This window comes from Cervus elaphus, chromosome 13 (genome assembly GCF_910594005.1).
Source record: "Cervus elaphus chromosome 13, mCerEla1.1, whole genome shotgun sequence".
Classification (NCBI taxonomy): domain Eukaryota; kingdom Metazoa; phylum Chordata; class Mammalia; order Artiodactyla; family Cervidae; genus Cervus; species Cervus elaphus.
Window position 1 is genome coordinate 23,986,361 of NC_057827.1, and position 27,961 is coordinate 24,014,321.

Here is a 27,961-nt window from a genome sequence, read left to right on the forward strand (position 1 = left end):
CCAGGGAGAGGAGTCAAGGACAGAAGGGGTCAGGAGGGAAGGGACCCTCATCTAGGGTCCCAGGAGGGGGACTTTGAGAAGGCTATGAGCCAACATATCCAAGCGTGCAAAGATGAGTGGAAGAAGGGACTGAGAGGTGGTGTAGGCAATTCCAGAGTCACCTGGGGTCTCCTGGGCCAGGTAGAGGGTTCATGACTACTGCCCACCAGTCCACCTGGCCAACCAGCCAGTGAAACTGGCCAGCAGGAAATATCCAATGCCACAGAGGGACAAGTTGACAGACTGGAGAGAAGCTCAGTTTCCCCTTCTGCAAGTGGGACTCCTGGGACTTACTGCAAGTGGGACTTACTGGGGGCGGCACCATCCCAGAGCAGAGATGCAGGGGGGAAAAGATGCCCAGTCCCCAGGAGAGGCCTGAACAAGTTTGGTTGTAGGATATGCTCCTAGGAGGGAGTCCTAAAGTCAGTAACCACCCAGAAAGACCAACTCTAGACCCAGACCATGCAGCTCCACAGAGGAGAGCTCTGAAATGGGAAAGAACCCCAGCCCCCAGGGATGGGGAACCCCACCCTCCCAGTTCAACTGGAGACCACAGTCTGCACCTTTTATTCTATCCCTGCCCAGCCAAGAAGCCCAGCCAAGAAGCTTTAGGGGAGGAGCCACTTCCAGACTAATTTCCCTGATGAAGTTCCAACAAAACCACACCCTCCCTTTGGCAGCCACATGGCCAGATCTGCAGCCCAGACGCTGCCTATATATGTGTCAAGGCACACTCCCAAAGTCTGTTCAGGAAAATCCATCTTGTGTCCCAAGACTAACGGGTGGTTTCATATGCCCCTCTCCCGGGTAGTCAGTCCCTCCTGTATCTGCCAGCCCCCCCTTCCAGATCACTGGCTTGCAGTGTGCCCCCCTACACATGAGCCACTTCCTGATGGCTCCCCGCTAAGAGTAGGGAGTGGGAAGAGGGGTACCCCAGGAGTTTCCTCCCAGCCCTGGAGTAAAATTGTCAGTGGCTTCCCAGGACCCAGTGTGCTTGGCCAGCAGCGCCGAGCCCCTTTGGCAAAGCCCTGCCATCGCCCCCCCATCCCACACTGCACCCCACCCTGGGGCCTCCCGCGGCTCTGAAAGCTGCCTAGGTTCACCAAGTTTCTAACAGCTCCTCCAACCCACCATTCCAGTGGCAAAGAAAATGGAAACTGCCAAAGGGGAAAACCAGCCGCCTCCCCCTGTTTTCCTGGAGCTGGAAAGGAGCAAAGGCAGGCGTGAAGGAAGCCACTGCGCAGGCTCCCAGGGGCCCCTCACCTGGCAGCAACTAAGGCCCTGGGCTGCATGGCTCTGAAGCAGGAGAACTATGGGGAACAGTCCTGACCCCTCCAGTGGGTCTCCAGCCCAAGCCCCCCAGCAGCCTCCTCCCTCTCTGCAGCCAGGACAGGTGACACAGAATGCTGGGGTTCAGCGAGGGCTGAGGGTGGCGGCAGCAACCAGCCCAAGTCTAAGCCCATTGAGTGAGTGAAAGTCACTCAGTGGTGTCTGACTCTTTGCGACCTTATGGACTACGCAGTCCAAGGAATTCTCCAGGCCAGAATACTGCAGTGGGTAGCCTTTCCTTTCTCCAGGAGATCTTCCCAACCCAGGGATCCAACCCAGGCCTCCCGCATTGCGGGCAGATTCTTTACCAGCTGAGCCACAGGGAAGCCCAAGAATACTGGAGTGGGTAGCCTATCCCTTCTCCAGAGGATCTTCCCAACCCAGAAATCGAACGAGGGTCTCCTGCATTGCAGGCGGAAGCCCATTTCGACGGAGCAATGATGAACCACAGTGAGCATTCAGGGGGTGATATAAATATATTTTGGAAGCTGCCTGTGTACTCTGGGGTAAAGAACCAGCACAGGGGGCTCCCCACCTTCCCTGCGCTCACCCGCCTCCTCCCCCATCACTCCACAGACCCACCCCACCCCACCTTCTACCTCTTTCTAGGCTTCAGGATGAGAGTCAAGAGGGGTCTGTGGGGAGTGGGTGGGGATGAGGGGGAAGTCTCGGGGGTCAGGAGTGCAGCATCATGCCTCAGGCTGTTCTCTCCAGCCTGAGGCCTCAGGACCAGTTTATTCCTCCAGGGCCCTGGGGGTGTGGGGTGTGGGAGCAGCTCAGGAAGGACACGGGGGCTGGACCTGGGGACCTGGAGAGGCACAGGTCACCCACGCTCCGTACTTTGCCCTTCCCTGTCCATCCCAGACCTAGTCAGCTCCCACCGTGACTAAGAAAACGGGATGCCTTGAGGACTGGGTGCCAGAGACCCCTGGGAGGGGGCGAGGGAAGAGGAGGGAGGGAGAGGTGACTGGGAGGGAGACACTGCCTGCCCCCAGGTCAGCTACAATCAGAAGGGCAGGCGGAGGAGGCAGCAGGTCCACGGAAAGAAGCAGCCGCCCCAGGGCCCTTCCAGTCACTGCGGCTGGGCCTACCACTAGCAGCCCAGCAGCTCCACACGCAGGGTGATGCGGTTGTGCCAGGCCACGGGCTGGATGCGCACGAAGCGAGCCTGGAACGCCATCTCAAACATGTTCTTCTTGTGGGAATTATTGTCCATGTTACCAGGGAAAATCTGGAGGCAGAGGAGGTGTCAGGAGGCCCCCAGAGCCAGCCCTCCTCCCCCTCAGACCCCAAGGTCTGACTCGCAGGGCACCCCTGGAGTGGGGAAGGCAGGACAGCTGGACACACACTCACCTTGCTTTCTTTGGCCCCCGGGTCCTTGTACTCAGTCCAGGTCACACCATCATCACCGTAGGCCACCTTGTAGGCAGCCACATACTGAATGTGGCCAAAGTCTCGGGCACCCTGGGTGATGATGCCAGTCACTCGCTTCTGGGAGCCCAGGTCAATCTACAAGGGGGAAAAAAAAATCAATTCCGTCTTCTCCGCTTGCACCATCTCCAGTAAGGTGGGAAAAAGCACACATACATGCTGGGGCATACATTCTAGTTTTGGGGAAATTACTTCATTTGGCAGAGCCTCAGTTTCCCCATCAATCAAATGGGCATAAATAATCCCACCAACTTTGTCAAGCACTTCACTGCAACAAAGGTCAGATTTCAGAGCCTGGCCCCAAGCAACCCCTGTAGGATGGAAACAGGGGCAGAGAGGCCATAGTCTATAGAGACATGAACTGCTCATGAGGCCCTGCAGGCTGTCCAGAGCCTGATATTGGTCCTGGGGGATTCCAAACGCAGGCAGCTTCTCATGGAACCCAGTCCCCCAGGCTAATGTGCTCCTTGGGGCCTAGAGACACCACCACCCTCCTGCCCCCAAGTCCAACCTGGGGAGCCTGCCAGCTGACCAGAGGCAGATGGTGCTCAGTAAGATCCAGGCTACAAACCCATCTCACTGCCAACCAGAAGGGGAGCCCCAGGCAAGTCCTCGCCCTGCCAGGACCCGGCTTCCTCAGAGATAAGAGAGGATGCTCTGGTTCTCCACGACTCTCCTGAGCTTCCCAGCTGCAGTGAAGTCCAAGGGCCATCACGCGGTGTGCTCTCAGCGAGTGAGAGAGCATCCTCTGAGAGCAGGCACAGGAAGCCCGACATGTCCCTCCTCCATCCTGCCCTGCTGGCCCTGGGCTCAGCCTTATTACCCTGTGGCAGCCACTGGAGGTGGCCCCACCTCTACACACACACACTCATCACCCGGGGCTGAGAGCCTTGACAGAAGCAGCTCTGAGCTCCTCCACCATCCCCCCACTCAAGTTACAGAACCAGCAGAAAGGTGGGAACACAAGAGGAAGAAAAGAGCAAAGTCGAACACAAACAAGTCTCAAAGAAACTCCCTCTTGGCAAGCAGAAGCCAGGGTTGGTCCAGGGTCATAGATCCCACAGCCCCACCCAACCCCAGCCCTGCATCCCCGGAGGAGCCTGACCCACCTGCAGCCACTCAGAGGCACTGTTGGTCTGGGCGGTCCAGGCGTTGAACTTGCCCTGATTATCCAGTCGTGCGTAGTAGGGAAACCAGCTAAAGGCACTCAGGCCCCAGGTTTTGTAGTAGCTGGAGGCTGTGATCTGCTTGTTGGGGATGGTATTATCCTTCAGGCCTAGGGGTTCAGCGCATCCTGCCAACAAGGAGGTGGGGGGTGGGGGGCTGTCACCCAGATCTGGGATCCAAAGCCTCCCCCAGTAGGTGTGAGAGTGAAGCAGTGAAGGGAAAAGAACTCTGGCTTCTGACAAGCCTCTGGCATCCTCTTGGACAAAACATAGAAGCTCCTTCAGGCTTCCCTGGTGGCTCAGTGGTAAAGAATCTGCCTGGCAATGCAGGAGACAAAGGTTCGATCCCTGGTCCAGGAAGATCCCACATGCCACGGAGCAACTAAGCCCGTGCACCATGACTATTGAGCTCTGGAGCCGCAACTACTGAAGCCCATGCACACCTGTGCTCCACAACGAGAAGCCACTGCAGTGAGAAGCCAGTGCACCACAGTTAGGGAGTAGCCCTCGGCTGCAGCAACTAGAGAAAAGCCCACGCGGCAATGAAGACCCAGAACAGCCAAAAGAATAAAATTACACTTAAAAACCATTAAAAAACAAAAGAACAATCTCCTTCCACCTTTTAGAGCCAACTAACTGGTCTAAATAATTTCTTGCTGACAGCCCGACCCACACCTCAGCTCAGTTCCCGCCCCACGCCCCTCAGATGCTCTGTACAGATCACCCAGTACTCTTCTCCCTCTGCACCAGGGCAGGGCCGTGATCCACCACCTCTCACCCTCCTTCAAAGCCTGACTCAGACCCCTCCTCCAAGAAGCCTGCCCTGACCACCTCACTCAGGTGGGACTCCTCTCCCCTCTGGACTCACAGCACTTCCTGTCGTTCCTACCGTACGGCTGCGATTCCTACCACCAAGTCCTGGAGTAACTAATAATAACCATCTCACTGACTCAGTGCTGACTTCAGTCACTTAATCCACCATACAAAAACCGGAATCAACAGGATATTAGCAACCCCATTCCACGGATGAGAAAACTGAGGCTAAGAGCCATGAAGCACTGTCCCCAGGTCTCTCTGACACACACCACACACACACACACAGAGCGAGTCACCACGCCACACGTGACACTGTCTTCACCACTCCTGCACCCTCAGGGCTGGGAAGGCCTGCCTGGTGATGACCCAGTGATGAATAGCACAGCATTCCTGCTCCCCAGCAGGTGGAAGCTAACAAGTCAGAACTCCTGAGGCTCAGGAACGACCATGTCTCCCCGCCCCACAGCCCCTCCCAAAGGGTTTACACATTCACTACTCTGCTGCTATCTGACGTGCCTGAGAGGGTTGCCTGAGAAGCTGGCCTTGGGTTCACTCAGGCCTGCTCCAAACATTCAGGAATGTGCCGGGCTGTTTTGTCCTCTCATCTGCACCTGCAGGAGACCAGAACGGCTGGGGATGGGCAGGAGACAAACTCCCATGAGGGGACTTCCCTGGTGGTCCAGTGGCTAAGACTCCACACTCCCAGTGTCAGGAGGCCCAGGTTCGATCCTTGGCCGGGAAACTAGACCCCATAATGCCGAAACTAAGAGTTCACATGCTGCAACTGAGACCTGGTGTAGCCAAATAAATAAATATCTTAAAAAAAAAATTCCCAAGAGAACAACAGGTATGTCTCACACATGTCAGAATCTTCACTGCACAACTGACTGTCTGTCCCTTTGCAGAATCTGGGGTAAGACTTGCAAATCCATGGTGCCATCTGGGAGCAGACTATAGTACACGGTGCTTTACATCTCCCCAGATGCTGGTGACCTTGCCAGTAAAGACATTTGCCTTCAGACGGTGCCGACGCTGATCAATCACACCATCTCTTTGTGATGGTGATGCATCAGGTAACCTTCAGCCTCTCCCATGAAGACAGGCTGATGGGCTGGGAGCTGGCTCATCCCAAAGCTTCAGACCTGGAAGGCCAAGGAGCTGGCATAAACCTGGAGCGCTCTGGAGAGGAGCCAAGGCATCATTTGATCATGGTGCACCCTTCTACACCCCATCTGCTTCCAGCATGACATTTCCCCATCATTACGGGCCCTCTCCCCAGAAGTCAGACAGCCTTCCATATAAAAGAGAACTGGCAGGGCACCACGCAGAGCTCAGCTCCACCACCCCCTGTGTGAGCTTGGGGAAGCCTCCTCCCCACTCTGGTCCTCAGACTCCCCATCTAGGTACCAGAGCAGTGTTTCTCATAGATCAGTGGAAGTGAAATGAAGTGTTAGCCACTCGGTCATATCTGACTTTTTGCGACCCCATGGACTATAGACCACCAATCTCCTCTTTCCATGGGATTCTCCAGGCAAGAATATTGGAGTGAGATGCATTCCCTTCTTCGGGGATCTTCCCAATCCAGGGATCGAACCCAGGTGTCTTGCATTGCAGGCAGATTCTTCACCATCTGAACCAGAATACTGATGGTTTTCAGATCACTGGTGCATGCGTGCGAGCTAAGTCACTTCAGTCATATCTGACTGTGCAATCCCATGTACTATAGTCCCTCCAGGATCCTCTATCCATGGGATTCTCCAGGCAAGAATACTGGAGTGGGTTGCCATGCCCTTCTCCAGGGGATCTTCCCAACCCAGGGATCGAACCCTTGTCTCATGTCTCCTGCATTGACAGGTGGGTTCTTTACCACTAGTGCCACCTGGGAAGCCCTTAGATCACTGAGGGACCCTGCTAATACAGGGATTCTGTCTCAGAAGGTCTAGGGTGGGGCTGGAAGTTTACAAGCTTCCAAGTGATGCTCATTCTGCCGGGCCATGGAGCTCACTTGGAGTAGAAGACACTCATCCACCCAACCCACTGGCTGCGCCACCCTGACCCAAGCTGCCTCATCTCCACACGTCTCCCCCTCGCTCACAATGCCCCCTGCCTCCATTCTCCCTACACAGCCTGAGGGGTCCCTTCTGGACCCAACTCTAACCACGCCTATCAGCACCCCCGCAACAATGGCTGCCTGTTGTTCTGAGGACAAAGGCCTGAATCCTTAAAATGATCCACACGGTCCCTGCCTGGTCCATCTCTGCCCATCGCCCACCAAGCCATCCTTCATTTTCTAGGCTCCAGCCCCACTGGCCTCCCTTCTACCCTTCAACATGTCCCAAGGGCTTTGCACTCACCAATTCCTGACCTGGGATGCCCTTTCCAAGTTCTTCACATGGCCTGATCTGCATTATTCAAGCTTCTACTCAAAGGCCATCCCAACAGGGCAGTCCCCATGCCCTTCCCTCTCTTCACCCCAAGTCACCATCGTCACATCTCCTGCTAATTTTTCCTTTATCATTCTTACTGCTATCTGACCTTTCTTTTATATTTGCTTCTTGTCTCACATCAGACTCTCTCATTAGAACCCAACAGCCTTACTCCCTAGAGCCAGACACTCAGAAGGAGCTTAATAAATACCTTAATAAATATCTACTGAGTTAAATAACTAATCAATTCACCAAGGAGACTGTGTCTGCTGGTAAAGAGGAATCTAGTGCAGGGCATGCCCAGAAATGCCCAGATCTCAGTCCCACAGACATGCACACATGTATACACACACGCACACACCAATACTCTCTCCAGCCAACCCAAATCCCTACAAGGGAAAGGAGATTGGTCCAATCCTTAAGGAAAATAAACAAGTCAGCTTCACCTCCTCCCCTTGCCAAACACACCCTCTCTTGGCCTTAGAAGGAGCCAGTTGTGACATGAGAGGCTCAGGTCAGCAACTTTAAACAGGCAAGGGCTTCGGACTACGACAGCAAGTAGTGAGGGACACCAGGGAGAGGAGCCCATGGTTTGAGTCCCCAGACCTGTTCTGTCCTTTACCAATTGCTTAAATTTTCTTTCAGCAAAAAGCAGAGTCTTTAACTCCCCAAAACAATTAGGTTCAAAAGGCAGTGACCCTGGGAGCAAAAATAAACTGAGTTTACTTCATGCTTTAAAAAAAGAATAACCCCAGACAGGCACTGAACTCAGCACTGAGTGGTTTGGGGTGGTAACTGAAATGCAATAACAGAAAGAGGATCCACAGTGGGGAAGGAGGTGCAAAGGGTAGGCCCTGGGTTAAGAAAAGAAAGGCAGAGAGCCATCTCTGCTCTGCAAGCTCTGCCTAGAGGCCCTGCAGTTCTGCCGGCAGCCAGCAGGTGGCACTGTCGCTGAAAAGAGAGAAAAATATCCAGACCTCAGGGAGAAAACAAGGCTGAACTGAGCTGGGCAGAGACAATGCCCTCAGCCCAACCCTTGTACCCTGATCTCTCCAGAAACAGCGACAAGAAGCACCATCTCCAGCCCTATCACCCTCCAAGTCCCGAAATATTTCTCCTGAATGCAGATTATAGGTTTGGGAGGGAGAAACCGTGGATGAGTGGGTGTCAAAGCCCAGGAATTCAGACCAAGTTTTAATGCCTACCAGCTGTGTGCCCTTGATAAACAATTTATCTGGGCCTCACTTTCCTCCTTCATTCATTCACTCATTAATCAGTATTTATTGAGCGCCTATGATGAAGGCTCTATTCTATGCACTGGGAATGCAGCAGTGAACAAAACAAACTCCCTGCCCTGGTAGAACTGACATCTGCAAAACAGAACCAACGCTAAATGTTCTAGAAGCTCGAGGTACCTATCAGAGTACGTGAAAATATTTTGAAAACTGAGGTGGTATCTTTTTTTTCCTCTTTGTTGTCATTTGCTATTTAGTTGCTAAGTCATCTCTGACTCTTTGCAACCCCATGGACTGTAGCCCGTCAGACTTCTCTATCCACAGGATTTCCCAGGCAAGAATACTGGAGTAGGTTGCCATTTCCTCCTGCAGGGGATCTTCCCGACCCAGGGGTCAAACCCGGCTCTCCTACATTGCAGGCGGATTCTTTATCACTGAGCCGCAGAAGTCCTTTTTTCCTCTTACCAACCAGCAAAGAGTAAGCACCTGGGCAGGACTGCTTAAGGCCTGGTGATCCTTCTGTGTGAGCTCAGGTTCCTGGGCCTTGCTGCCTGCCTACCCAACTCCTCGCCGTGGCTGAGAAAGGAGGGGACAGGGACAGCCATCTCTGAGGATGGCAGAGCCACTGGCACTCACCATTCCACTCACAGCCAAGGAGCTCAAAGCGGAGGGTGCAGCCCCGGTGGCAGATGATGGGCACCAGTCTCACATACTGTACCTCCAAGGGGGTATCAAACATGTTGATCTTCAGGCCACTGTTGTTCACATTACCCATAAATATCTAGGAGGGAAGAGGCAGATTGGAGGAGTGGGTCAGTGCGGGCAGTCCCGCTTCCTGGGGTGGTCTCTCCCCCACTTCCACTTTGGGCCAGGAGACAGAGGTGTGCATAGCAGAGCTGGCAGGAGTTCCCCGTTCCTCCAGACAGCCCACAGCCCTCAACAGATTCCCTTTTTCATACCTTCTTTGGTCACCATGGGGCGTAGGTGTAAATCCTCATCTTTCACCCAGGACCACCTATGATCTACAGGGCGCCTCTATGCAAATTAGGAAAAGGTACTCCTCTCTCAAAAGACTTTATAACAACAATTTTCCCACAGACAGAAGTACACTGAGGTCTACATTGTGAATGATGCTAAGTAGTAGCCCTTGAGCAGTGCACAACCCATACAACTGTACATGGTATCCCTGAAGGCTATAAATGCATCCCATCTCCACCACTACAGCCACCCTCAACAAGTCATTGAAACTTCTTGAGTCTCATTATTCTTATCTATGGGCTTCCCTAGTGGCTCAGTGGTAAAGAATCCACCTGCCAATGCAGGAGAAGTGGGTTCGGTCCCTGAGTTGGGAAGATCCCTTGGAGAAGGAAATGGCTACCCACTCCAGTATTCTTACCTGGGAAACCCCATAGACAGAGGAGCCCAGCAGGCTACAGGCCATGGGGCCGCACGAGTCAGACACGACTGAGCAACTAAAAACAATTCTTATATCTGTAATATGGACCTATTACTTGTAAATCAGAGCACAGACACAATCTGGGCTTCCCAATTTCTGTGAGCCAAGATACACCTGAAAGCCCACCTTATGGTTCATCATCCCGGGTACCCTCGCCTCCTTGGGAGCCCTCAAACAGCACTGAGCCCCAGGGGTTGCTGACCACAGCCCTTCTTCAGGGTTCCCAACAAACCTCACCTTATCTCCTGACTGCCCTTCTCCTGACCGCCCTGCAACCTGGATGAACTTGAATCGGCGCCCATCGGTGCTGTAGGCCACTTTGAAAGTCTTCAGGTACTCAGCACTCCCTGCGCGGCTGGCCCCCTGGGTCACCACGCCCGTCACCCGCATCTTCCGCATCAGGTTCACCTGGACCAGGGCAGGCAGGACAGAACCCTATCTCCCGGGTTCTTCCTACCCTCGTCACTCCCCCAATCAGGACAAAGAAGCAGGGGCTTTCTCATCTGGCCGTCTCCAGGCTCTGGACCCAGTGCTCAGGACACAGGGACAAGATTCCAGGGACTTCCCTGGTGGTCCAGGGGTTAAGAATCTGCCTTCCAGTGCAGGAGGTATGGGCTCCATCCCTGCTCTGGTTGGAGAACTAGATTCCACATGGCTTGTGGCCAAAAAAACCAAGACATAAAACAAAAGCAATATTGTAACAAATTCAATAAAGTCTTAAAAAAAAAAAAAATGGACAAGCTTCCAGAGCCTGCAAACATTGCAAACAGTCTCTCTAACAGCCTAGTATTCACTCCCTTCATCCCGCCCACCCACTCCAGGCCCCCAGAGCAGCCCTCCACTTAAAGATACTTCACCTGTGGGAACCGGCTACCTTGTTACCTGGACCCCAGTTCTGAACCCTCCCATGGTGTCCCCCCCAACGTAGGCACCCACAATCTCCCATCACACCACCTTCACTCCTAACATATCACCCATCCCTGGGCCACCCCTTCCATACCTGGATCCAGGGGTTTCTGTCGTAGTTGCTGGATGTCCACGCGTTGACGATGCCCGTGTGGTGCAGGCGGGCCAGCTCCGGGGCCCAGCGCTGCAAACCCATGAAGCCCAAGTGCATGGATGAGGCAGAGATCTGGGAGTTGGCAATGGCACCCGTCTGCATGCCCAGCGGCGAGGTGCAACCTGAGGGGGAGAAGGGCAGTCAGAGGGCCACCCACGCAGGCGGGGCCCAGAAGACACGAGAACAAGACAGTTGTGGCCTCTGCTGAGGACCCAGAGGACCCAGAGCAGAGACCATGAAGGGACAACGAGGGCCAAGGAGGAGGTGCGGAAACAAAGCGCACAGTGAGGAACAGAGGGGCCGGGCAGAGTCGTGAAGGGGTTTGGGACACTGGGCTGCTAGAAGGTTCCAGGCGAGGCCCACATGTCACGACTGGCAGCTGGAGTCCCCCACCAGGCTGCAGGAGGTGGTCTCTCTTTTACAGGACATCAAGCAGCAATTATTCTAACACAGGGGGTGGGCTGGTGAGCACATACCAGTATGACCTCCTGTCCTCCTCCATGTCCCGCCACATCCAGCCCAGCCCCCTGGCCCCCCAGGAGGACGGCTTTGTAAGAAGGGCCCCTCAGACGGCAGCGAACAGTCCCTACACTGCACATAAAGCACTGAGCACATGTGCCTGGAGTTTTCTAGACTCTCACTGGCAGGAGTTTTCTGAATGGAGTGTGAGTGCCATTGTTTACTCTGGTACCCTTTGGGCCTTCTAACTACTGGTCCTGACAGGCCATCGGGACAACCCCCCTGGCCAAGGCCCATCGCCTTCACCAGCAATGTGGTCTTCGGGGGCCAAGCCTGGACCTCGGGTCCCAAGCAGAGAACCCGGGAGAGATCCACTTGTCTTCCAGCCAAGCTCGGTGTATGACCCTTTCACAGGGAGACAGAGGCACAAGCGAGGCCATGTGGCCGAGATCAGAGCCAGCCGCTGGCTGAACGGAGATCCGAACTCACATCTGTTCTGTCCTCAGCCCTCACATCCACACCCAGCGGGCCCCAAACATGCCTGCGGGGTCCTTATGGGCTCCAAAGACACACACCACGTAACAAGTAGGGGGGGCAACAGAGGGCCCTATGGGGGGGCGGGGCAGTTCCTCGCCCTTTGTGGTCGCTGCCACATCCAGCCTGGGACAGACCCCAAGCCGAGAAGCAGAAGCAGGCAAGATGAGTAATTCGCACTCAGGCACACCCAGGGTTACCTGGGCTCTGGCACAGTAATTAGTGGGCCCACCTGGCTCCACCCAGGGCTCCCAGCGGCCTTGGCAAATGCCCACCACCCCCCACATTCCTCTACCCAGCGTCTCAGACACGTTGGTCTCAGCCCTAGGCACAGGGCCTCGGGGCCTGTCTCCTCTGAGGTGAAGGGTAAGCAGGCACTTACCTGGTCTCCCCGGGGAGCTGGCTCCCACCCGGCTGGCCCAGCCCTTTCTCCTTTCCCTGGAGACCGCCCCCATATCTGCCCAGAGCAGGACACTGCCCCCTGCTCACCCGCTCAGGGACAGACCCCCTGGGCTGCAGATATCGGGCACCGCCTCCCTCACCCCATCCAGCCCTGGGCCTAGATTCGCCCACCCGATGGCAGGTGAGGAACAGTCCCGGCTTGTGGGAGGAAGCTCAGCTAGGCCAGGAGCGAGGACGGCATGGACAGACGCCACTGGCAAGGTTTGCTGGGCACCCGCCAGGGCCGATCTGCGGCTGGGTGGATAACCAAGCGAGCCAGGCTGGTCAGCCCCTCTGCACACTCCGGGCCTCTGACCGCCTGGCTGTGGGCGGACGGCCCAGGCTGCCCAGGCCTCTCCCTCCTCTCTGAGCTCCGCGAGGAGGCCAGAGGTCACACTTGGGCCAGCACTGTCAGACCCTCAGGATCAAACCTTATTAACTGACTCCCTGGGCCCCAAAAGATTAAGAATGTGTTGGTTTTCCCTTCTCGGTAGAAAAATCCCAGGACTTAACTCTAAGGCTGTATGTCTTGTTTGTGGTGACAGAAAATAACACTCCCACGACCTCTGGGGTCACCCCCACCCCTCACTCCCCTGCAGGGACATCAGGCCTGGCCAGCAGTCCCAGGAGAGAGAACCAGGCAGGAAGAAGCCTGGGGAGGGACAGAGTCGCTCCCTGCCTCCCCAGTCCAAAGTAACTGAGCTCTGCCCTGCTCCAAATCCACCCGGAGGAGACCCTGATGCACAAGGAAGGCCAGCATGTGGCCTGAGCCACCAGGCCTGTGGTACAGGGTGTGCCCCTCGGAGCAGGCACCCCTGGATACTCACTGCTCTCACAGTGGGTGCCCATGAATCCAACAGGGCACCTGCAGATGTACTCGGTGAAGACATCCCCTCGGAGGCCGTGGTCAATTTCCTGGCACTCAGCATCATTGTGGCAGGGGTTTGGGGAACAGGGACCTGGGGAGGAAGCAGGTAAGACGGGCAGGTGGTCAAGAAGGAGCTGGAGACAGGCAACGACAGACAGGCCAAGCCCCAAAGGACCCTCCACCCAAATTCGGCCCACTGCCTGCCAGTGCCCCCCAGCTCCTCCCTCACCCCTCTCAATCTGCCCGATGGGGCCTGGGCCAGCCTGGAGCCAAGAAGGGTCACGTGGAGGTGAGTCAGCCCAAGTGAAGGAAGCACCCAGCTTTCCAAGTGACCTGGGAGCTTCCAGGAAAAGGGCAGCGAACAACGGGAGGGGTGCTGGGGACCACTGCCCACAGCGGGACAAGCTAGGCCAGCAGCCTGGGCTGCAGCTGGGGAGCTGGTGGGGAGCAGCAGGCACGGCCCAGGACAGGTACCGTGCTCCGTCTCGTTGCATAGGAGGCCCGTGAAGCCTTTGGGGCAGAGGCAGTAGAAGGGGGGTTTTCTGTCCTCGTTCAACAAGCAGGTCCCACCATTCAGGCACTGGCTGGAGTCACAGAAGTCACCTGCAATGCCAGTTCTGGGTTAGGAACAGTCATTCATTGAGTAAATATTGGGGGGAGGGAGGGGTTTGGGCAACTACCAGGTATACATTCTGGGCCCCTAAGACAGATGCAGTCTGGGTCTCAAGAAGCCAGAAGAGGGACATCCCTGGTGGTCCAGTGGCTGAGACTCCACACTCCCAATGCAGGGGTCCTGGGTTCAATCCCTGGTCAGGCAACTAGATCCCACATGCCTCAACTAAGAGTTTGCATGCTGCAATTAAGACTGAAGATCCTGCATGCCACAACTAAGACCAGATACAGCCAACTAAGCAAATACCTATTTAAAAAAAAAAATAAGAAGTCAGAGGAAAGTGGTGGTGACCTACAAGTCACCAGGTAATGAGGAGGCACCATGAGCTCTGCTGTGTGAGGGGCCAAGGGAGGATGGTTTCTGCCAGAAAGCTGGAAGGTTCAGAGGTAGGGACATTTGCGCTGGCTAAAAGTCACAGTGGGATGGTGCCCAGCTGGGGAATGAGGAAAGAACTTTCCAAAAAGAAGCAGAAGCCCAGAGCACATGGTATGCTGCAGAACAAGAATAAAGACATTGCTGAAAAGGGAGGTTGGGGGTGGGGGGACCTTACGAATGACAAGTGGAGACTCTTCATCCTGCAGAACAAGGGCTCTTAACCCTTCTTTAGCATCCCCACCACTGGCCACCAGGAAAAAGTCAGAGGTTCACAAGCATGAGGTGGGATTGGGGAAGCCATTTCCTAGATGGTGAGGGAGAATGTCAAGAAAAGGCCTTGTGCTGAGATGTGGATGAGCTGCCGGGGTGGAGAAGTGGCTCAGAAGTATACAAAGATTCCTCTGGCTCTGCATGGAAATGTGACTGAGCAGGTGAGAGAGGAGACCAGGAAAGCATCAAGGATGCTGCCACAGGCCTCCTGGTAAAAGACCAAGTCAGGCTGAGAGGTAAGGAGGAAGGTGGATTTGAGAAACACTGGACAACAACAAGAGGTGGGAAGAGGGCTGGAGAGGACTTCACAGATTCTATCTGGGGGCCTAGGTGACAAATGTTAGCCTGTCCCCAGTGCTTTGACTTGGGTGGACTTCAGCCCATTAGGTCAGCCAGACCTTCAGAGCATCTTCTAGTTGATCTTTGCATCCCAGAAGGGCTGCCCCAGACCCCACACCCCTACGCATCACTTGGGGTGAGACATGAGAAACCTTTTTTCCTCCCTGCAGAGTCACACCATCCCAGGCTGGAGGGCCCCCCTGAAATCCCAAAGCCCTGGAGAGCTGGGCCGGGGCTCAAAGGAAGGGAACACCGTTAATGAGCGGTGGGGGCCTCAGGAGCTTAAGGCGGCTCCCAATGAGCCATTAGTCATTGGCTTTAAATAGCAGGTTAATCCCCTCCCTGACCTGACAGGCGGCAGGCACTGCCTCAGCAGAGGCTTGAGAATGGCCAGAGCCTTGGGCTCCTGCCGGCAAAATCTGACTCCCCTCTGTCCCCCTCCCAAAGGGCGCTCTCCCTGCAGAGCTCCAGGGCAAAGCAGAGGAGGGGGAAAGAGGAAGAGAAAGGTGTTCCCTACCTGCCAGGCGCCTGACCCACTCACGGCGCCTCGCAGCTGTGGAGCTTCCTCCTTCCCGCTTAAGCTGGGTCTCCAAAATCACCTTTGGGATTTCAGGGTCCTGCCTTCTCTGGGAGATCTCCCCAGGGACATTTTGCCAGGGCTCAGGCTGTGGGGCCAGGGGAGGCGAGGCAAGGGACTTTTAAGACCCAGCCATCTCTCTGTGTCTCCAAGAGACTTCAAGTGGCTTTAAGGCTTCCACTCCAGTTGTGGGGAGGGGGGAGGGGGCAGGCTGGCACCGGATGACAGAGCCGGGGCTCAGCCATGACCCTCCCACCCCAACGTATTTCATCAATCTTATTTCTAGGAAGAAAGGATGGAAGCGGTGCCTGAAGAGTCTTTGCCATATCCCGCTCACCCCATGGGCACCCTTTCCTCAGCCCGTGGTGTGGGGCATCGCCCATCCCCATCACCAGCCTGCTGGAGGCCCAGCTCTCAGCAGGATGCGTCCTAGGCAGGGGAGGAGGGCCAAGAAAGATAAAGCGGCAGGCCAAGGCCATACGGAGAGAGGGGAGTTAGGAGCCGCCATCTCCGGTCGGAGCCCTTTTCCGAATCCCTCTCTAGGCTCCTCGCCCCCTCCTGAGTTCCTCCCACCCCCAACCCAGCCCCAAGCCTATCCAGTCCTCTGGCTCCCTAGCCAGCCCCTCGCTTATCTGACCAAATACCTATTTTTAAACGGAGGATAAAATCCCAATGAACAGACCAGCCGCCGGCATGGCCTGGGAGGGAGTTTCCAGGTAAAGTTGCCTGGAAAAGATTTATCAATACAAGAGTCCTAGAAACTTCCTGGTGGAAGGAGCGCAGAAGCACTATGTTAGTCGCTCAGTCGTGTCCGACTCTGCGACCCCATGGACTGTAACCCGCCAGGAGCCTCCGGCCATGGCATTCTCCGGGCAAGAGTACTGGGCTGGGTTGCCATTTCTTCTTCCAGGGGATCTTCCCTACCCAGAGATTGAACCCGGGTCTCCCGCATTGCGGACAGATTCTTTACCGTCTGAGCTATGAGGGATGTGGCCTCATTTTACAGATGGGAAAAGAGAGGCCCCACACAGCGGATTCCTTTGTTCTGTGTAAGCCACTTCCCTGGGGGAGGCTGGGCTGTCACCCCGTGTCCCGAGCCCCCGCCCAACGCTCAAGCCTCGAGCACCGGCCAAACCCCCACCCCCAGCAGGAGAGGCCGAGAGCATCCCCGCCGCCCGCCCGGGCGCAACCGGAGAGGTCGCCCCTCGGCTCAGCTCCGGCTCTTGGACCAAGTTTGTAAACAGCGGAGGCAGAGGGAGGGCGCGGCGGCGAACTTCCGAGCGGCGCGGAGAGGAGGGGCGAGGGCGAGAGGGCGGTGCGATCGACTCACCGGAGAAGGCGAAGAGTCCGGAGGCGCAGAAGAGCGCGCCGCAGAGCGCGGCCAGCAGACGGGGACACGGCATGGTGTGGGGACGAGGGCGCGGGACCCGGCGCTCGGCGGTTCAGACCCGGGGGCTCGCACTCCTGCTCCTGGACGGGAATAAATCAGGCAGCGCAGCACCTCCCACCGGGCCACGTGCTCCGCCCAGGCCCGCCAGAGGCGGGCTCGGGGCGGGGCTCCGCGGACTGGGGAGGGGCTGGGAGGAGCCGGGGGTCCGCGGCCGCCCACTTCAGTCCGAGCCACGCCCTGCATCCCGCCGGGTGCGAGTGACCAGGCCTGGAGTTCCGAGTCGTCTGAGAAGTAAAGGGCTCAGGAGTTGTCTGTTTTTTGCTTTTTGGTTTTGTTTTAACTTCTTAGGCTTAAGAAAAGATGCTAAACCTTATTCATTGTAAGAAAAACCCAGATTACAAGGACGGGTACCATTTTCATTTATCAGATTGGCAAGCATCAAATTAGTAGCGCACTGTGAGTGCGAGGCTCCCGGGAACAGGCTCAAGCATGCATTGCTGGAGAATGTAAATTGGTTCAACTTCCCCAGAGAGCTGTGCGGTAATATCTATCAACATGACAAAGGCTGAGACCGGAAGACCTAGCAATTCCCCGTAAAGGAATTCATTCTGCCGAAACTCTCACGCATAAAATGACATGTACACAACAAAGATAGCATAGCATATCATAGCATCATCCTTTGAAATGGTAAGAGACTTTAAAAAAAAAAAAAAAGAATCATCAGCATATTTTTCTGTAAAGGGCCAGGTAGAAAATACTTCAGGATTTTCACGCTATAAAGTCCCTGAGGCAACTGTTCACCTCTGCCCTTCCTTGTAGCAGGAAAACATCTCAGTGTTCCAGGAAATGAAATTAACACGGTGGTTGTTTAAGGGGGCAGAAACTAGAGTGTCAGGGTCGAAACAGACTTGCTTGTCACGGTTGAATTTTTCCTAAATAATTATTTTTTATCATATGCAGGTATTGCCTATTTTCGGGGGTAAAAATATTTTAATAATAGTGTTCTCATCCGACCAGCCACACACAAACACAAAAGAGAGCAGCCAGATATCTCCCCTACCAGCTATGTTGATACCTAGGTTCAGACTAGTCAGACTTAACTACTGGCAGGAGACCCTTCTTAAAACCACTCAGAAGGAAAAACACTACACTTACATGATCAACTCGGTAGCCACAGAAAAAGCATTTGGTAAAAATCCAGTACCCTTCATGATTTTGTTGTTGCTTAGTCACCAAGTTGTGTTGGGCTCTTTTGCAACGTATGGAGTATAGCCCTCCAGGCTTCTCTGTCCATGGAGTGGGCTGTTGTTTCCATCTCCAGGGGGTCCTCCCGACTCAGGGATCAAACCTGATCAGGGATCAAATCTCCTGCATTGGCAGGGGGATTCTTTACCTCTGAGCCACTAGGGAAGCCCGGAAATGAACAATACAAAAATGGATTAATAATTAAGAAAACAATTTCATTCACAGTAGCATCAAAAAAGAATAAAATACTTACAAATAAATTTAACAGAAGAAGTAGAAGACTTGTATACTGAATACTAACCAACATTGAAAGAAATTAAAGAAGACTTAAATGTAAACACATCAAAAAAGAATAAAATACTTACAAATAAATTTAACAGAAGTAGAAGACTTGTATACTGAATACTAACAAACATTGAAAGAAATTAAAGAAGACTTAAATAAATGTAAACATTTTTGTTCATGAATTGGAAGACATATTGTTAAGATTTGTTAAGATGGCAGTACTCTCCAAACTGATTGACAAGTTGAACACAACTTCTATAAAAATTCCAACCGTCTTTTTTTTTGCAGAAATTGAAAGCTGATCCTAGAATTCAGGTAGAAACAGAAGGGACCTAGAATGATCAAAACAATCTTAGTAGGGGAAGAACAAAGTTGTAAGACTCATACTTCACAATTTTAAAACCTGCTCCAACACAACTGTAATCAAGACTGTGTGGGAACTCTGGTGGACCAGCGGCTAAGACTCCACACCCCCAACAGGGGAGGGGAGGTGGGGGCTTGTCAGGGAACTGGATCCCAAAAGCTTCAACTAAGAGCCCACATGCCTCAACTAATATCTGGAACTGCCAAATAAATATTTTTTTTAATTAAAAAAAACACCATGTGGTACTGGCATAAGGAAAGATACATAGATCGATGGAATAGAACTGAGAGTCCAGATATAAAGTCATACATCTATGGTCAATTGATTTTCAACGAGTGCCAAGATAATTCAGTAGAAAAGAATAGTCTGGGAATATCCCTGGTGGTCCCGTGGTTAGGACTCAGCATTTTCACTACCATGGGTCCAGGTTTGATCCCTGGTCAGGAGACTGGAATCCCACAAGACATGTGGTACAGCCCAAAAAAGAGTAGTCTTTTCACCAAATCGTGCTGGAACAACTGGATAGACACAAAAGAATAAAGTTGGACTCCCACATACTTTACACAAAAGACTAACTCGAAAGAGATCAAAGAACTAACTGTAAGAGTTAAAACTATAAAACTTGTAAAATGAAACAGGCATAAATCTTTATGATCTTGGATCAGGTAGTGGATTTTTAGACATGACACCTAAAACATAAGCAACTAAAGGAAAAAATAGATCCATAGGACTGCATCAACATTTAAAACTTTTATACTCCAAAGGACACTTTCAAAAAGATCTTTTCAACCCACGGAATCGGAAGAATTAAATGCAAGTCATTTGTAAGGATCTAATATCAAGAATATATAAATAATTCAGAATTTAACAGAAGGACAAATCAGTTTTTAAATGGGAAAAGAATTTGAATGGATATTTCTCCAAAGAAGATAAACAAATGGAAGATATACATGAAAAGATGCTTTAAGTCATCAGAAAAATGGAAGTCAAAATCAAAATCACGTGAGGGACTTCCCTGGTGGTCCAGTGGCTAAGACTCCTCACTGTCAATGCAGGGGGCCTGGGGTCGATCCCTGGTCAGGGAACTAGATCCCACCTGCTGCTTCAAAGATCCCATGTACTGCAACTAAGACCCAGTGCAGCTAAATAAGTAAATAAGAATTGGGAAAAAAAAAAAAAACACATGAGATACCACTTCACATACCCATTACGATGGCTATAATCAAAAAGTCATATGATAATAAATGCTAGTGAGGATATAGGGAGATTGGAACCCTCACACATTACTGATGGGCTTGTAAGATGGTACAGCCTCTGGGGAAAACAGTTTGGCAGTTTCCCAAAAAGTTTAACACAGAGTTACCATAGGACCCAGCAATTCTACTCCTAAGTACATACACAAAAGAACTGAAGACAAGTTCATACAAAAACTTACACATGAATGTTCCTGACTCATTATCAACAGCCCACAATTGAAAACAATTCAAATGTCTATCAACTGATGAATATATAAACCGACTGGTATAGCCACTCAATGAACCATTACTCAGCCATAAAAATGAATGAAGTACTGATCACTGCTGCAACATGGATGAAACTTGAAAACATTATGCTAACTGAAAGATAGTTCATGGGTACAAGGTTTCTTTTAGGGGTGATGAACATGTTCTGAAATTAGCAGTGATGGTTGTACAACCTTGAGAGTATACTAAAACCACTGTACATTTTTAAAGGGTGAATTTTATGTTCTGTGAATTATATCTCAATAAAAAGGAAATACAGCTCTTCAGAAATCCCACCTAAGGGAATCCCCTAGTGGCCCAGTGGTTAGGACTCAGTGCTTTCACTGTGAGGGCCTGAGTTCGATTCCTGGTCAGGGAACTAAAATCCCACAAGCTGTATGGCACAGCCAGAAAAGAGAAGAAAAATGAAATCCCACCTCAGATAACAGATCGAGAGGGCTGTGAGTACATCATCCTTGCTGGTTAATGCCACAAACCCCAGCAGAACCAAAGTTCCTGATCACCCTCACTGACTTTCTGCCACCCACCTGGTACAAATGCAGAGCTACCAACTTAAGTTACATGTCGTCATCAAGTCATTCAACAATCATTTATTGAGTACCAACTGTGGGCAGCAATCAAGCTGGAAATGGTGGCTGCACACTGCCATCAACTGGGAAGCTTTTAAAACATACAGATGACCAGGCCACATTTCCACATAATTACATTAGAATCCCTGGGGTGGAGCCTGGGAATCAGTATTCTTAAAGTTCCCCCAGTTAAAGCTCATGCGCAGTGAGAATGGAAACCACTGGCTCCACTCACTGAGGACAGAGACAAAAGACCTGGGCCTTGGGATCTGGAGCTGAGAGAGGGTTTAACAAGTGAGACAGGGCCAGAGAGGAAGGGGCTTTTCTTTTATGATCTGCCCCTTTTGGACTTCAGTGGGATGGTATCTCCTTGGCCTGAACACTTTCTTACCCAGTACTAGATGATTTCAGGTCTTAGTGCTACAAAGACAGCACAACAATATGACATGTTTCGAATAAAGGAGGACAAGTTTAGCTCGGGTGACCCGGAAAGACCTCTTTAAAAAGGTGACTTTCGGGACTTTCCTGGTAGTCCAGTGGCTAAAGACTCCATGCTCCCAACACAGGGGGCCTGGGTTCAATCCCTGGTCAAGGAACTAGATCCCACATGCCGCAACTAAGAGTTCGAATTTCAAAACTAAGACCCAGGGCAGCCAAATAAATAAATACTTTAAAAAAATAAAAAATAAAAAAAAATAAAAAATAAAAAGGTGACTTTCACACTGATCCTGAATAAGAAGCCAGCCTTACCAGGATCTGAAGAAGCAAAAGCTCTGAGAAAGGAACAGAGCAGAGAGCTCAGATATTAACCCCAATATATACACCAATTTGATCAACTGAATTTTGAAGGTGCCAGGGCAATACCTGGCAAAGGATAGGTTTTTCAACTAAGGGTACTGGAAGAATCAGATGACTGCATGCCCAAAAGAAAATAAAAACAAAATTAAACTGTAATCTTATATAAAACTTAACTCAAAAAGGATCATAGAAATAACTCTATACCAGAAAACTATAGAACGTCTGGAAGAAAGTCTGCGTAACTTCTCTTTGGGTGATGAGCTTGAAATACTGTACTAAAAGCAGGGTCTGTGAAAGAAAAATGGACAAACTGGACTTCATGAAAGAAAACTTTTTGCTCTGCAATAACATTGTTAAGAGAAATAAAGACAAACCACACACTAAGAAAACGTCTGCAAATCACATATCTTATAAAGAACATGTATCCAGAATAAAGAACTCTTAAAACTCAAAAATAAGAAAATATACAATCCAGTTTGTTAAATAGGCAAAAGACCTAAACTGACAAAGAAGATAGTGAAAGCCTCTCAGTCATGTCCAGCTCTTTGTGACCCCATGGCCTGTATAGTCCATGGAATTTTCTAGGCCAGAATACTGGAATGGGTAGCCTTTCCCTTCTCCAGGGGATCTCCCCAACCCAGGGATCGAACCCAGGCTTGAGGCAGATTCTTTACCCAAATCTGAGCCACAAGGGAAGCCCAAGAATACTGGAGTGAGTAGCCTATTCCTTCTCCAGTGGATCTTCCTGACCCAGGAATCAAACCAGGGTTTCCTGCATTGCAGGCAGATTCTTTACCAACTGAGCTATCAGGGAAGCCCAACAAAGAAGATAAGTGGATGGCAAATAAGCATAGGAAGAGATGCTCAAAGTGATTTTTCACTAAGAAAATAAAAATGCAAACAACTATTTAATATTGCTGCAGACCTATAGAATGGCCAAAATCCAAAAAAATAAAAAAAAAAACTTGATCACCCCAAATACTTATTGACAGCAATGCAGAGCAATAGGAACCCTCATTCACTGCCCATGAGGATGGAAGATGGTGCAGTCATTTTGGAAGACAATTTGGTGGTTTCTTATAAAATTTAACATAGACTTATGACACACAGGCAGTTACACTCGAGATGTGTATCCAAGTGAATTAAAACATATGTTAACATGGAAACCTGTACACAAATGTTTACAGCAGCTTCATTCATAGTCATTAAAAACTGGAGGACTTCCCTGGTGGTCCAGTGGTTAAAAATCCACCTGTTAATGCAGGGGACATGGGTTCGATCCCTGGTCCAGGAAGATTCCACATGCCCCAGGGCAACTAACCACAACTTCTGAAGCCCACATGCCCTAAAGCCTGTGCTCTGCAACTAGAGAAACCATCTCAATAAGAAGCTCATGCACCACAATGAAGAGTAGCCCTCGCTTGCAGCAACTAGAGAAAGCCCAGGCACAGCAATGAAGACCCAACACAGACAAAATAAATAAATAAATTTTTTTTAGAAACTGGAAGCAACAAAGATGTCTTTTAATCAATGAATTGGCAAATTGTAGTGTAACCATATGATGGCATACTTATCTGTGAAAAAATTACTGAGATAGTGATTCATATGGCAACATGGATGAATCTTAAATGCATTTTGCTAAGATAGAGAAAACAGACCTAAAAAGCTACATGTTTTATGATTTCATTCACATAACATTCTGGGAAAAGTAAAACTATAGGGATGAAGAATGGATGAGTAGTTGCCAGGGGTTTGGGGAAGCAGGAGTGGTTAACCGCAAAGGGCAAGCTTGGGGGAATTTTTGGGTGATGGAATATTCTGTATAACACTGGAGTGCTAGATACGTGATGCTACCCAATTTAGCCAAATCCACAGACTTCACAACACAAAAAGTGAACTTTATTAACATAGACAAATACTTAAAAGTCAGCCAGGATGGCTGGGGAACCCCAGACTGTGACAGAAGAGTCTAACTTGATTGCAAATGTATGACAAACCTCAGTGCAAGCAGTTGGTGGGGGAGGCGGGAAGGGGAGTGGAGAGGAACTGACATAAGCAGCTTAGGAAAACAGTGTTTTGACTGGAAACTATAAGGCTGAGGACAAACGGAATTCCGCATAATCCCCAAAAGCTAGTCAGTAAAGGCAGTAAAGTTGTTTTTCATGGAGTTTCAGGTTAACATGTGCATATATGTGCTCAGTTGTTCAGTCATGTCCAACTCTTAGCAACCCAAGAACTGTGGCCTGCAGGCTCCTCTGTTCATGGGATTTCCCAGGCAAGAATACTGGAATGGGTTGCCATTTCCTCCTCCAGGGGATCCTCCAGACCCAGGGACCTGCATCTTCTGCACTGGCAGGCAGATTCTTTACCACTAACCCACCTGGGAAGCCTCCTGTATGCATGTATACTGGGGCTTAAACAAGTGAGTAAATGGATGGTTGATGATAGGACTCAGATTTCTCACTGTTGGAGAAAGAAGTTGTAGATAAGCAAGAAAGGAGGTTGGAATAATCCACATAGTACTAGATTAATCAGAGATACTAGTATGACTTCAAATTCAACTTAACGTAGATACAGATGAATGGGTACAGAAATAATTATAGATATGCGTGTATACAAGAGTCATAATGTTGTTGTAGTTCAGTTGCTAAGTCATGTCCAACTGTTTCGTGACCCCATCAACTGTAGCCTACCAGGCTCTTCTGTCTATGGAATTTTCCAGGCAAGAATACTAGAGTGGGTTGTCATTTCCTTCTCCAAAGAGTTATGTTTATTTCCTAGCTCTGTCTGCTGAGAAGGCCTAGAAACAGTGACACCCCAGTAGCAATGAGCACCTTAGTGCTCAGACCTTCGTCTCTAATACCAGTCTCCAACAAAAGGGATGAGAGTGCTTTGGAGAAATTCAGTATCACGGTAATCCAAGCCTTTGCTCCAATCAGTAATGGTGAAGAAGCTGAAGCTGAACGGTTCTATGAAGACCTACAAGACCTTTTAGAACTAACACCCAAAAAAAAGACGTCCTTTTCATTATAGGGGACTAGAATGAAAAAGTAGGAAGTCAAGAAACACCTGGAGTAACAGGCAAATTTGGCCTTGGAGTAGTGGAATGAAGCAGGGCAAAGGCTAATAGAGTTTTGCCGAGAGAATGCACTGGTCAGAGCAAACACCCTCTTCCAACAACACAAGAGAAGACTCTACACATGGACATCACCAGATGATCAACACCAAAATCAGATTGATTATATTCTTTGCAGCCAAAGATGGAGAAGCTCTATACAGTCAGCAAAAACAAGACTGGGAGCTGACTGTGGCTCAGATCATGAACTCCTTATTGCCAAATTCAGACTTAAATTGAAGAAAATAGGGGAAACCACTAGACCATTCAGGTATGACCTAAATCAAATCCCTTATGATTTTACAGTGGAAGTGAGAAATAGATTTAAGGGACTAGATCTGATAGACAGAGAGCCTGAAGAACTATGGACAGAGGTTTATGACATTGTGTAGGAGACAGGGATCAAGACCATCCCCATGGAAAAGAAATGCAAAAAGGCAAAATGGTTGTCTGAGGAGGCCTTACAAATAGCTGTGAAAAGAAGAGAAGCGAAAAGCAAAGGAGAAAAGGAAAGATATTCCCGTTTGAATGCAGAGTTCCAAAGAATAGCCAGGAGAGATAAGAAAGCCTTCCTCAGCGATCAATGCAAAGAAATAGAGGAAAACTACAGAATGGGGAAGACTAGAGATCTCTTCAAGAAAATTAGAGATACCAAGGGAACATTTCATGCAAAGATGGGCTCCATAAAGGACAGAAATGGTATGGACCTAACAGAAGCAGAAGATATTAAGAAGCGGTGGCAAGAATACACAGAAGGACTGTACAAAAAAGATGTACATGACCCAGACAATCACAATGGTGTGATCACTTACCTAGAGCCAGACACCCTGGAATGCGAAGTCAAGTGGGCCTTAGAAAGCATCACTATGAACAAAGCTAGTGGAGGTGATGGAATTCCAGTTGAGCTATTTCGAATCCTGAAAGATGATGCTATGAAAGTGCTGCACTCAATATGCCAGCAAATTTGGAAAACTCAGCAGTGGCCAGAGGACTGGAAAAGGTCCGTTTTCATTCCAATCCCAAAGAAAGGCAATGCCAAAGAATGTTCAAACTGCCGCACAATTGCACTCATCTCACATGCTAGTAAAGTAATGCTCAAAATTCTCCAAGCCAGCCTTCAGCAATACGTGAACCGTGAACTTCCAGATGTTCAAGCTGGTTTTAGAAAAGGCAGAAGAACCAGAGATAAAATTGCCAACATCCACTGGATCATCAAAAAAGCAAGAGAGTTCCAGAGAAACATCTACTTCTCCTTTATTGATTATGCCAAAGCCTTTGTGTGGATCACAATAACTGTGGAAAATGCTTCAAGAGATGGGAATACCAGAAAACCTGACCTGCCTCTTGAGAAACCTGTATGCAGGTCAGGAAGCAACAGTTAGAACTGGACGTGGAACAACAGATTGGTTCCAAATAGGAAAAGGAGTACATCAAGGCTGTATATTGTCACCCTGCTTGTTTAACTTACATGCAGAGTACATCATGAGAAGCGCTGGGCTGGAAGAAGCACAAGCTGGAATCAAGATTGCTGGGAGAAATATCAATAACCTCAGATATGCAGATGACACCACCCTTATGGCAGAAAGGGAAGAGGAACTAAAAAGCTTCTTGATGAAAGTGAAAGAGGAGAGTGAAAATATTGGCTTAAAGCTCAACATTCAGAAAACTAAGATCATGGCATCTGGTCCCATCATTTCATGGGAAATAGATGGGGAAACAGTGGAAACAGTGTCAGACTTTATTTTTTTGGGCTCCAAAATCACTGCAGATGGTGATTGCAGCCATGAAATTAAAAGACGCTTGCTCCTTGGAAGGAAAGTTATGACCAACCTTTTTAATAGCATATTAAAAAGCAGAGACATTACTTTGCCAACAAAGGTCCGTCTAGTCAAGGCTATGGTTTTTCCAGTGGTCATGTATGGATGTGAGAGGTGGACTGTGAAGAAAGCTGAGCACCGAAGAATTGATGCTTTTGAACTATGGTGTTGGAGAAGACTCTTGAGAGTCCCTTGGACTGCAAGGAGATCCAACCAGTCCATCCTAAAGATCAGTCCTGGGTGTTCATTGGAAGGACTGATGCTGAAGCTGAAACTCCAATACTTTGGCCACCTCATGCGAAGAGTTGACTCATTGGAAAAGACCCTGATGCTGGGACGGATTGGGGGCAGGAGAAGGGGACGACAGAGGATGAGATGGCTGGATGGCATCACCGACTCGATGGACATGAGTCTGAGTAAACTCCGGGAGTTGGTGATGGACAGGGAGGCCTGGCATGCTGCGGTTCATGGGGTCGCAAAGCGTTGGACACGACTGAGCGACTGAACTGAACTGAGGGCAGGAAGGATATAAGAAGAGCCTGGAGCATCCAGAAAGTGCTCAAAAAGAAAACAGTGCTCTCCAATGATAGCTGCTATGTTTGCATTGGGAAACAGATTGAGTTGTTGCAGGGGTGAGTCCCTGTGGCTGGAGGGATTCAAGCAAAAAGCATGAGTCAGGAGGAGGGTATATGAGAGGCACAGTCACTATCTCTAAGATGCTGGTTTATGATTATGTATTTGTCAACACTGCCCAACTCCATTGATGTGGAGAGGAAGGAAGCATTTGTCTAGTCCAGCCATTCCTCTCCTGCCCTCCAGCATCTGTGAAAGCAGGCGGGGCTGGAGCAGAACAGCACGGCAGTCCCAAGCTCACGCTCCTTAGATGCACACCCCCTTTCCCAGACCAGATGCTCCAAGCACACATCATGATCTGTGAGCAAACATCCCAGCCCAGGGACTGAACAACCTCCTTTTGTTTTTCAGCCAAAGGCCAAGGGCCGGCAATGGGGAATAAACATGCTTTCAGTTTAAAAATGTAAAAGTGTTTTCTCGCTGAAACCAAAAGGTGGGCCAAATTCTGAGGTTCCTTTATATGATTTTCCTTACCTCTGAACACTATCCTCACTAATTTCCCTGGCAACTCCCTCCACCCTCACTAATTTCTCCTTCTCTGAACTCCTGAAGCCCTGATGCTCAGAACAGCCAATGGTCTCCTGTTCACAGTTCCTGGCACCCTGAGATGCCTCCCCACCTGGTTTGTCTGCTCCTCTGAGAGACAGTTGGGTGTTGCACAGAGAGATTTAGACCCGAGACCTGGATTTGAGCCCCAGCTTCCCATCTTACCTGCCTGGTACCTCGAC

The 27,961-nt window shown here is 50.4% G+C and overlaps 1 protein-coding gene across 3 annotated transcripts; it reads right to left on the reverse strand.

Moving 5' to 3' along the window:
• Positions 1–1,825: 1,825 nt before the first annotated feature.
• Positions 1,826–27,961, reverse strand: MFGE8 (milk fat globule EGF and factor V/VIII domain containing). 3 transcript variants are annotated; one of them, XM_043921793.1, is made up of 10 exons: positions 27,945–27,961; positions 16,825–16,964; positions 13,735–13,863; positions 13,220–13,351; positions 10,899–11,080; positions 10,136–10,306; positions 9,079–9,223; positions 3,909–4,093; positions 2,722–2,877; positions 1,826–2,599 (listed from the first exon to the last, which is right to left on the reverse strand). In XM_043921793.1, the coding sequence occupies exons 2-10, from the start codon at positions 16,895–16,897 to the stop codon at positions 2,462–2,464; spliced, it is 1,311 nt and encodes a 436-aa protein (XP_043777728.1). In that variant the 5' UTR covers positions 16,898–16,964; positions 27,945–27,961; the 3' UTR covers positions 1,826–2,461. The 3 variants fall into 3 exon arrangements, with proteins under 3 accessions (XP_043777728.1, XP_043777727.1, XP_043777729.1); XM_043921792.1 differs by lacking the exon at positions 27,945–27,961 and having other exon boundaries at positions 16,825–17,008; XM_043921794.1 differs by lacking the exons at positions 13,735–13,863; positions 27,945–27,961 and having other exon boundaries at positions 16,825–17,009.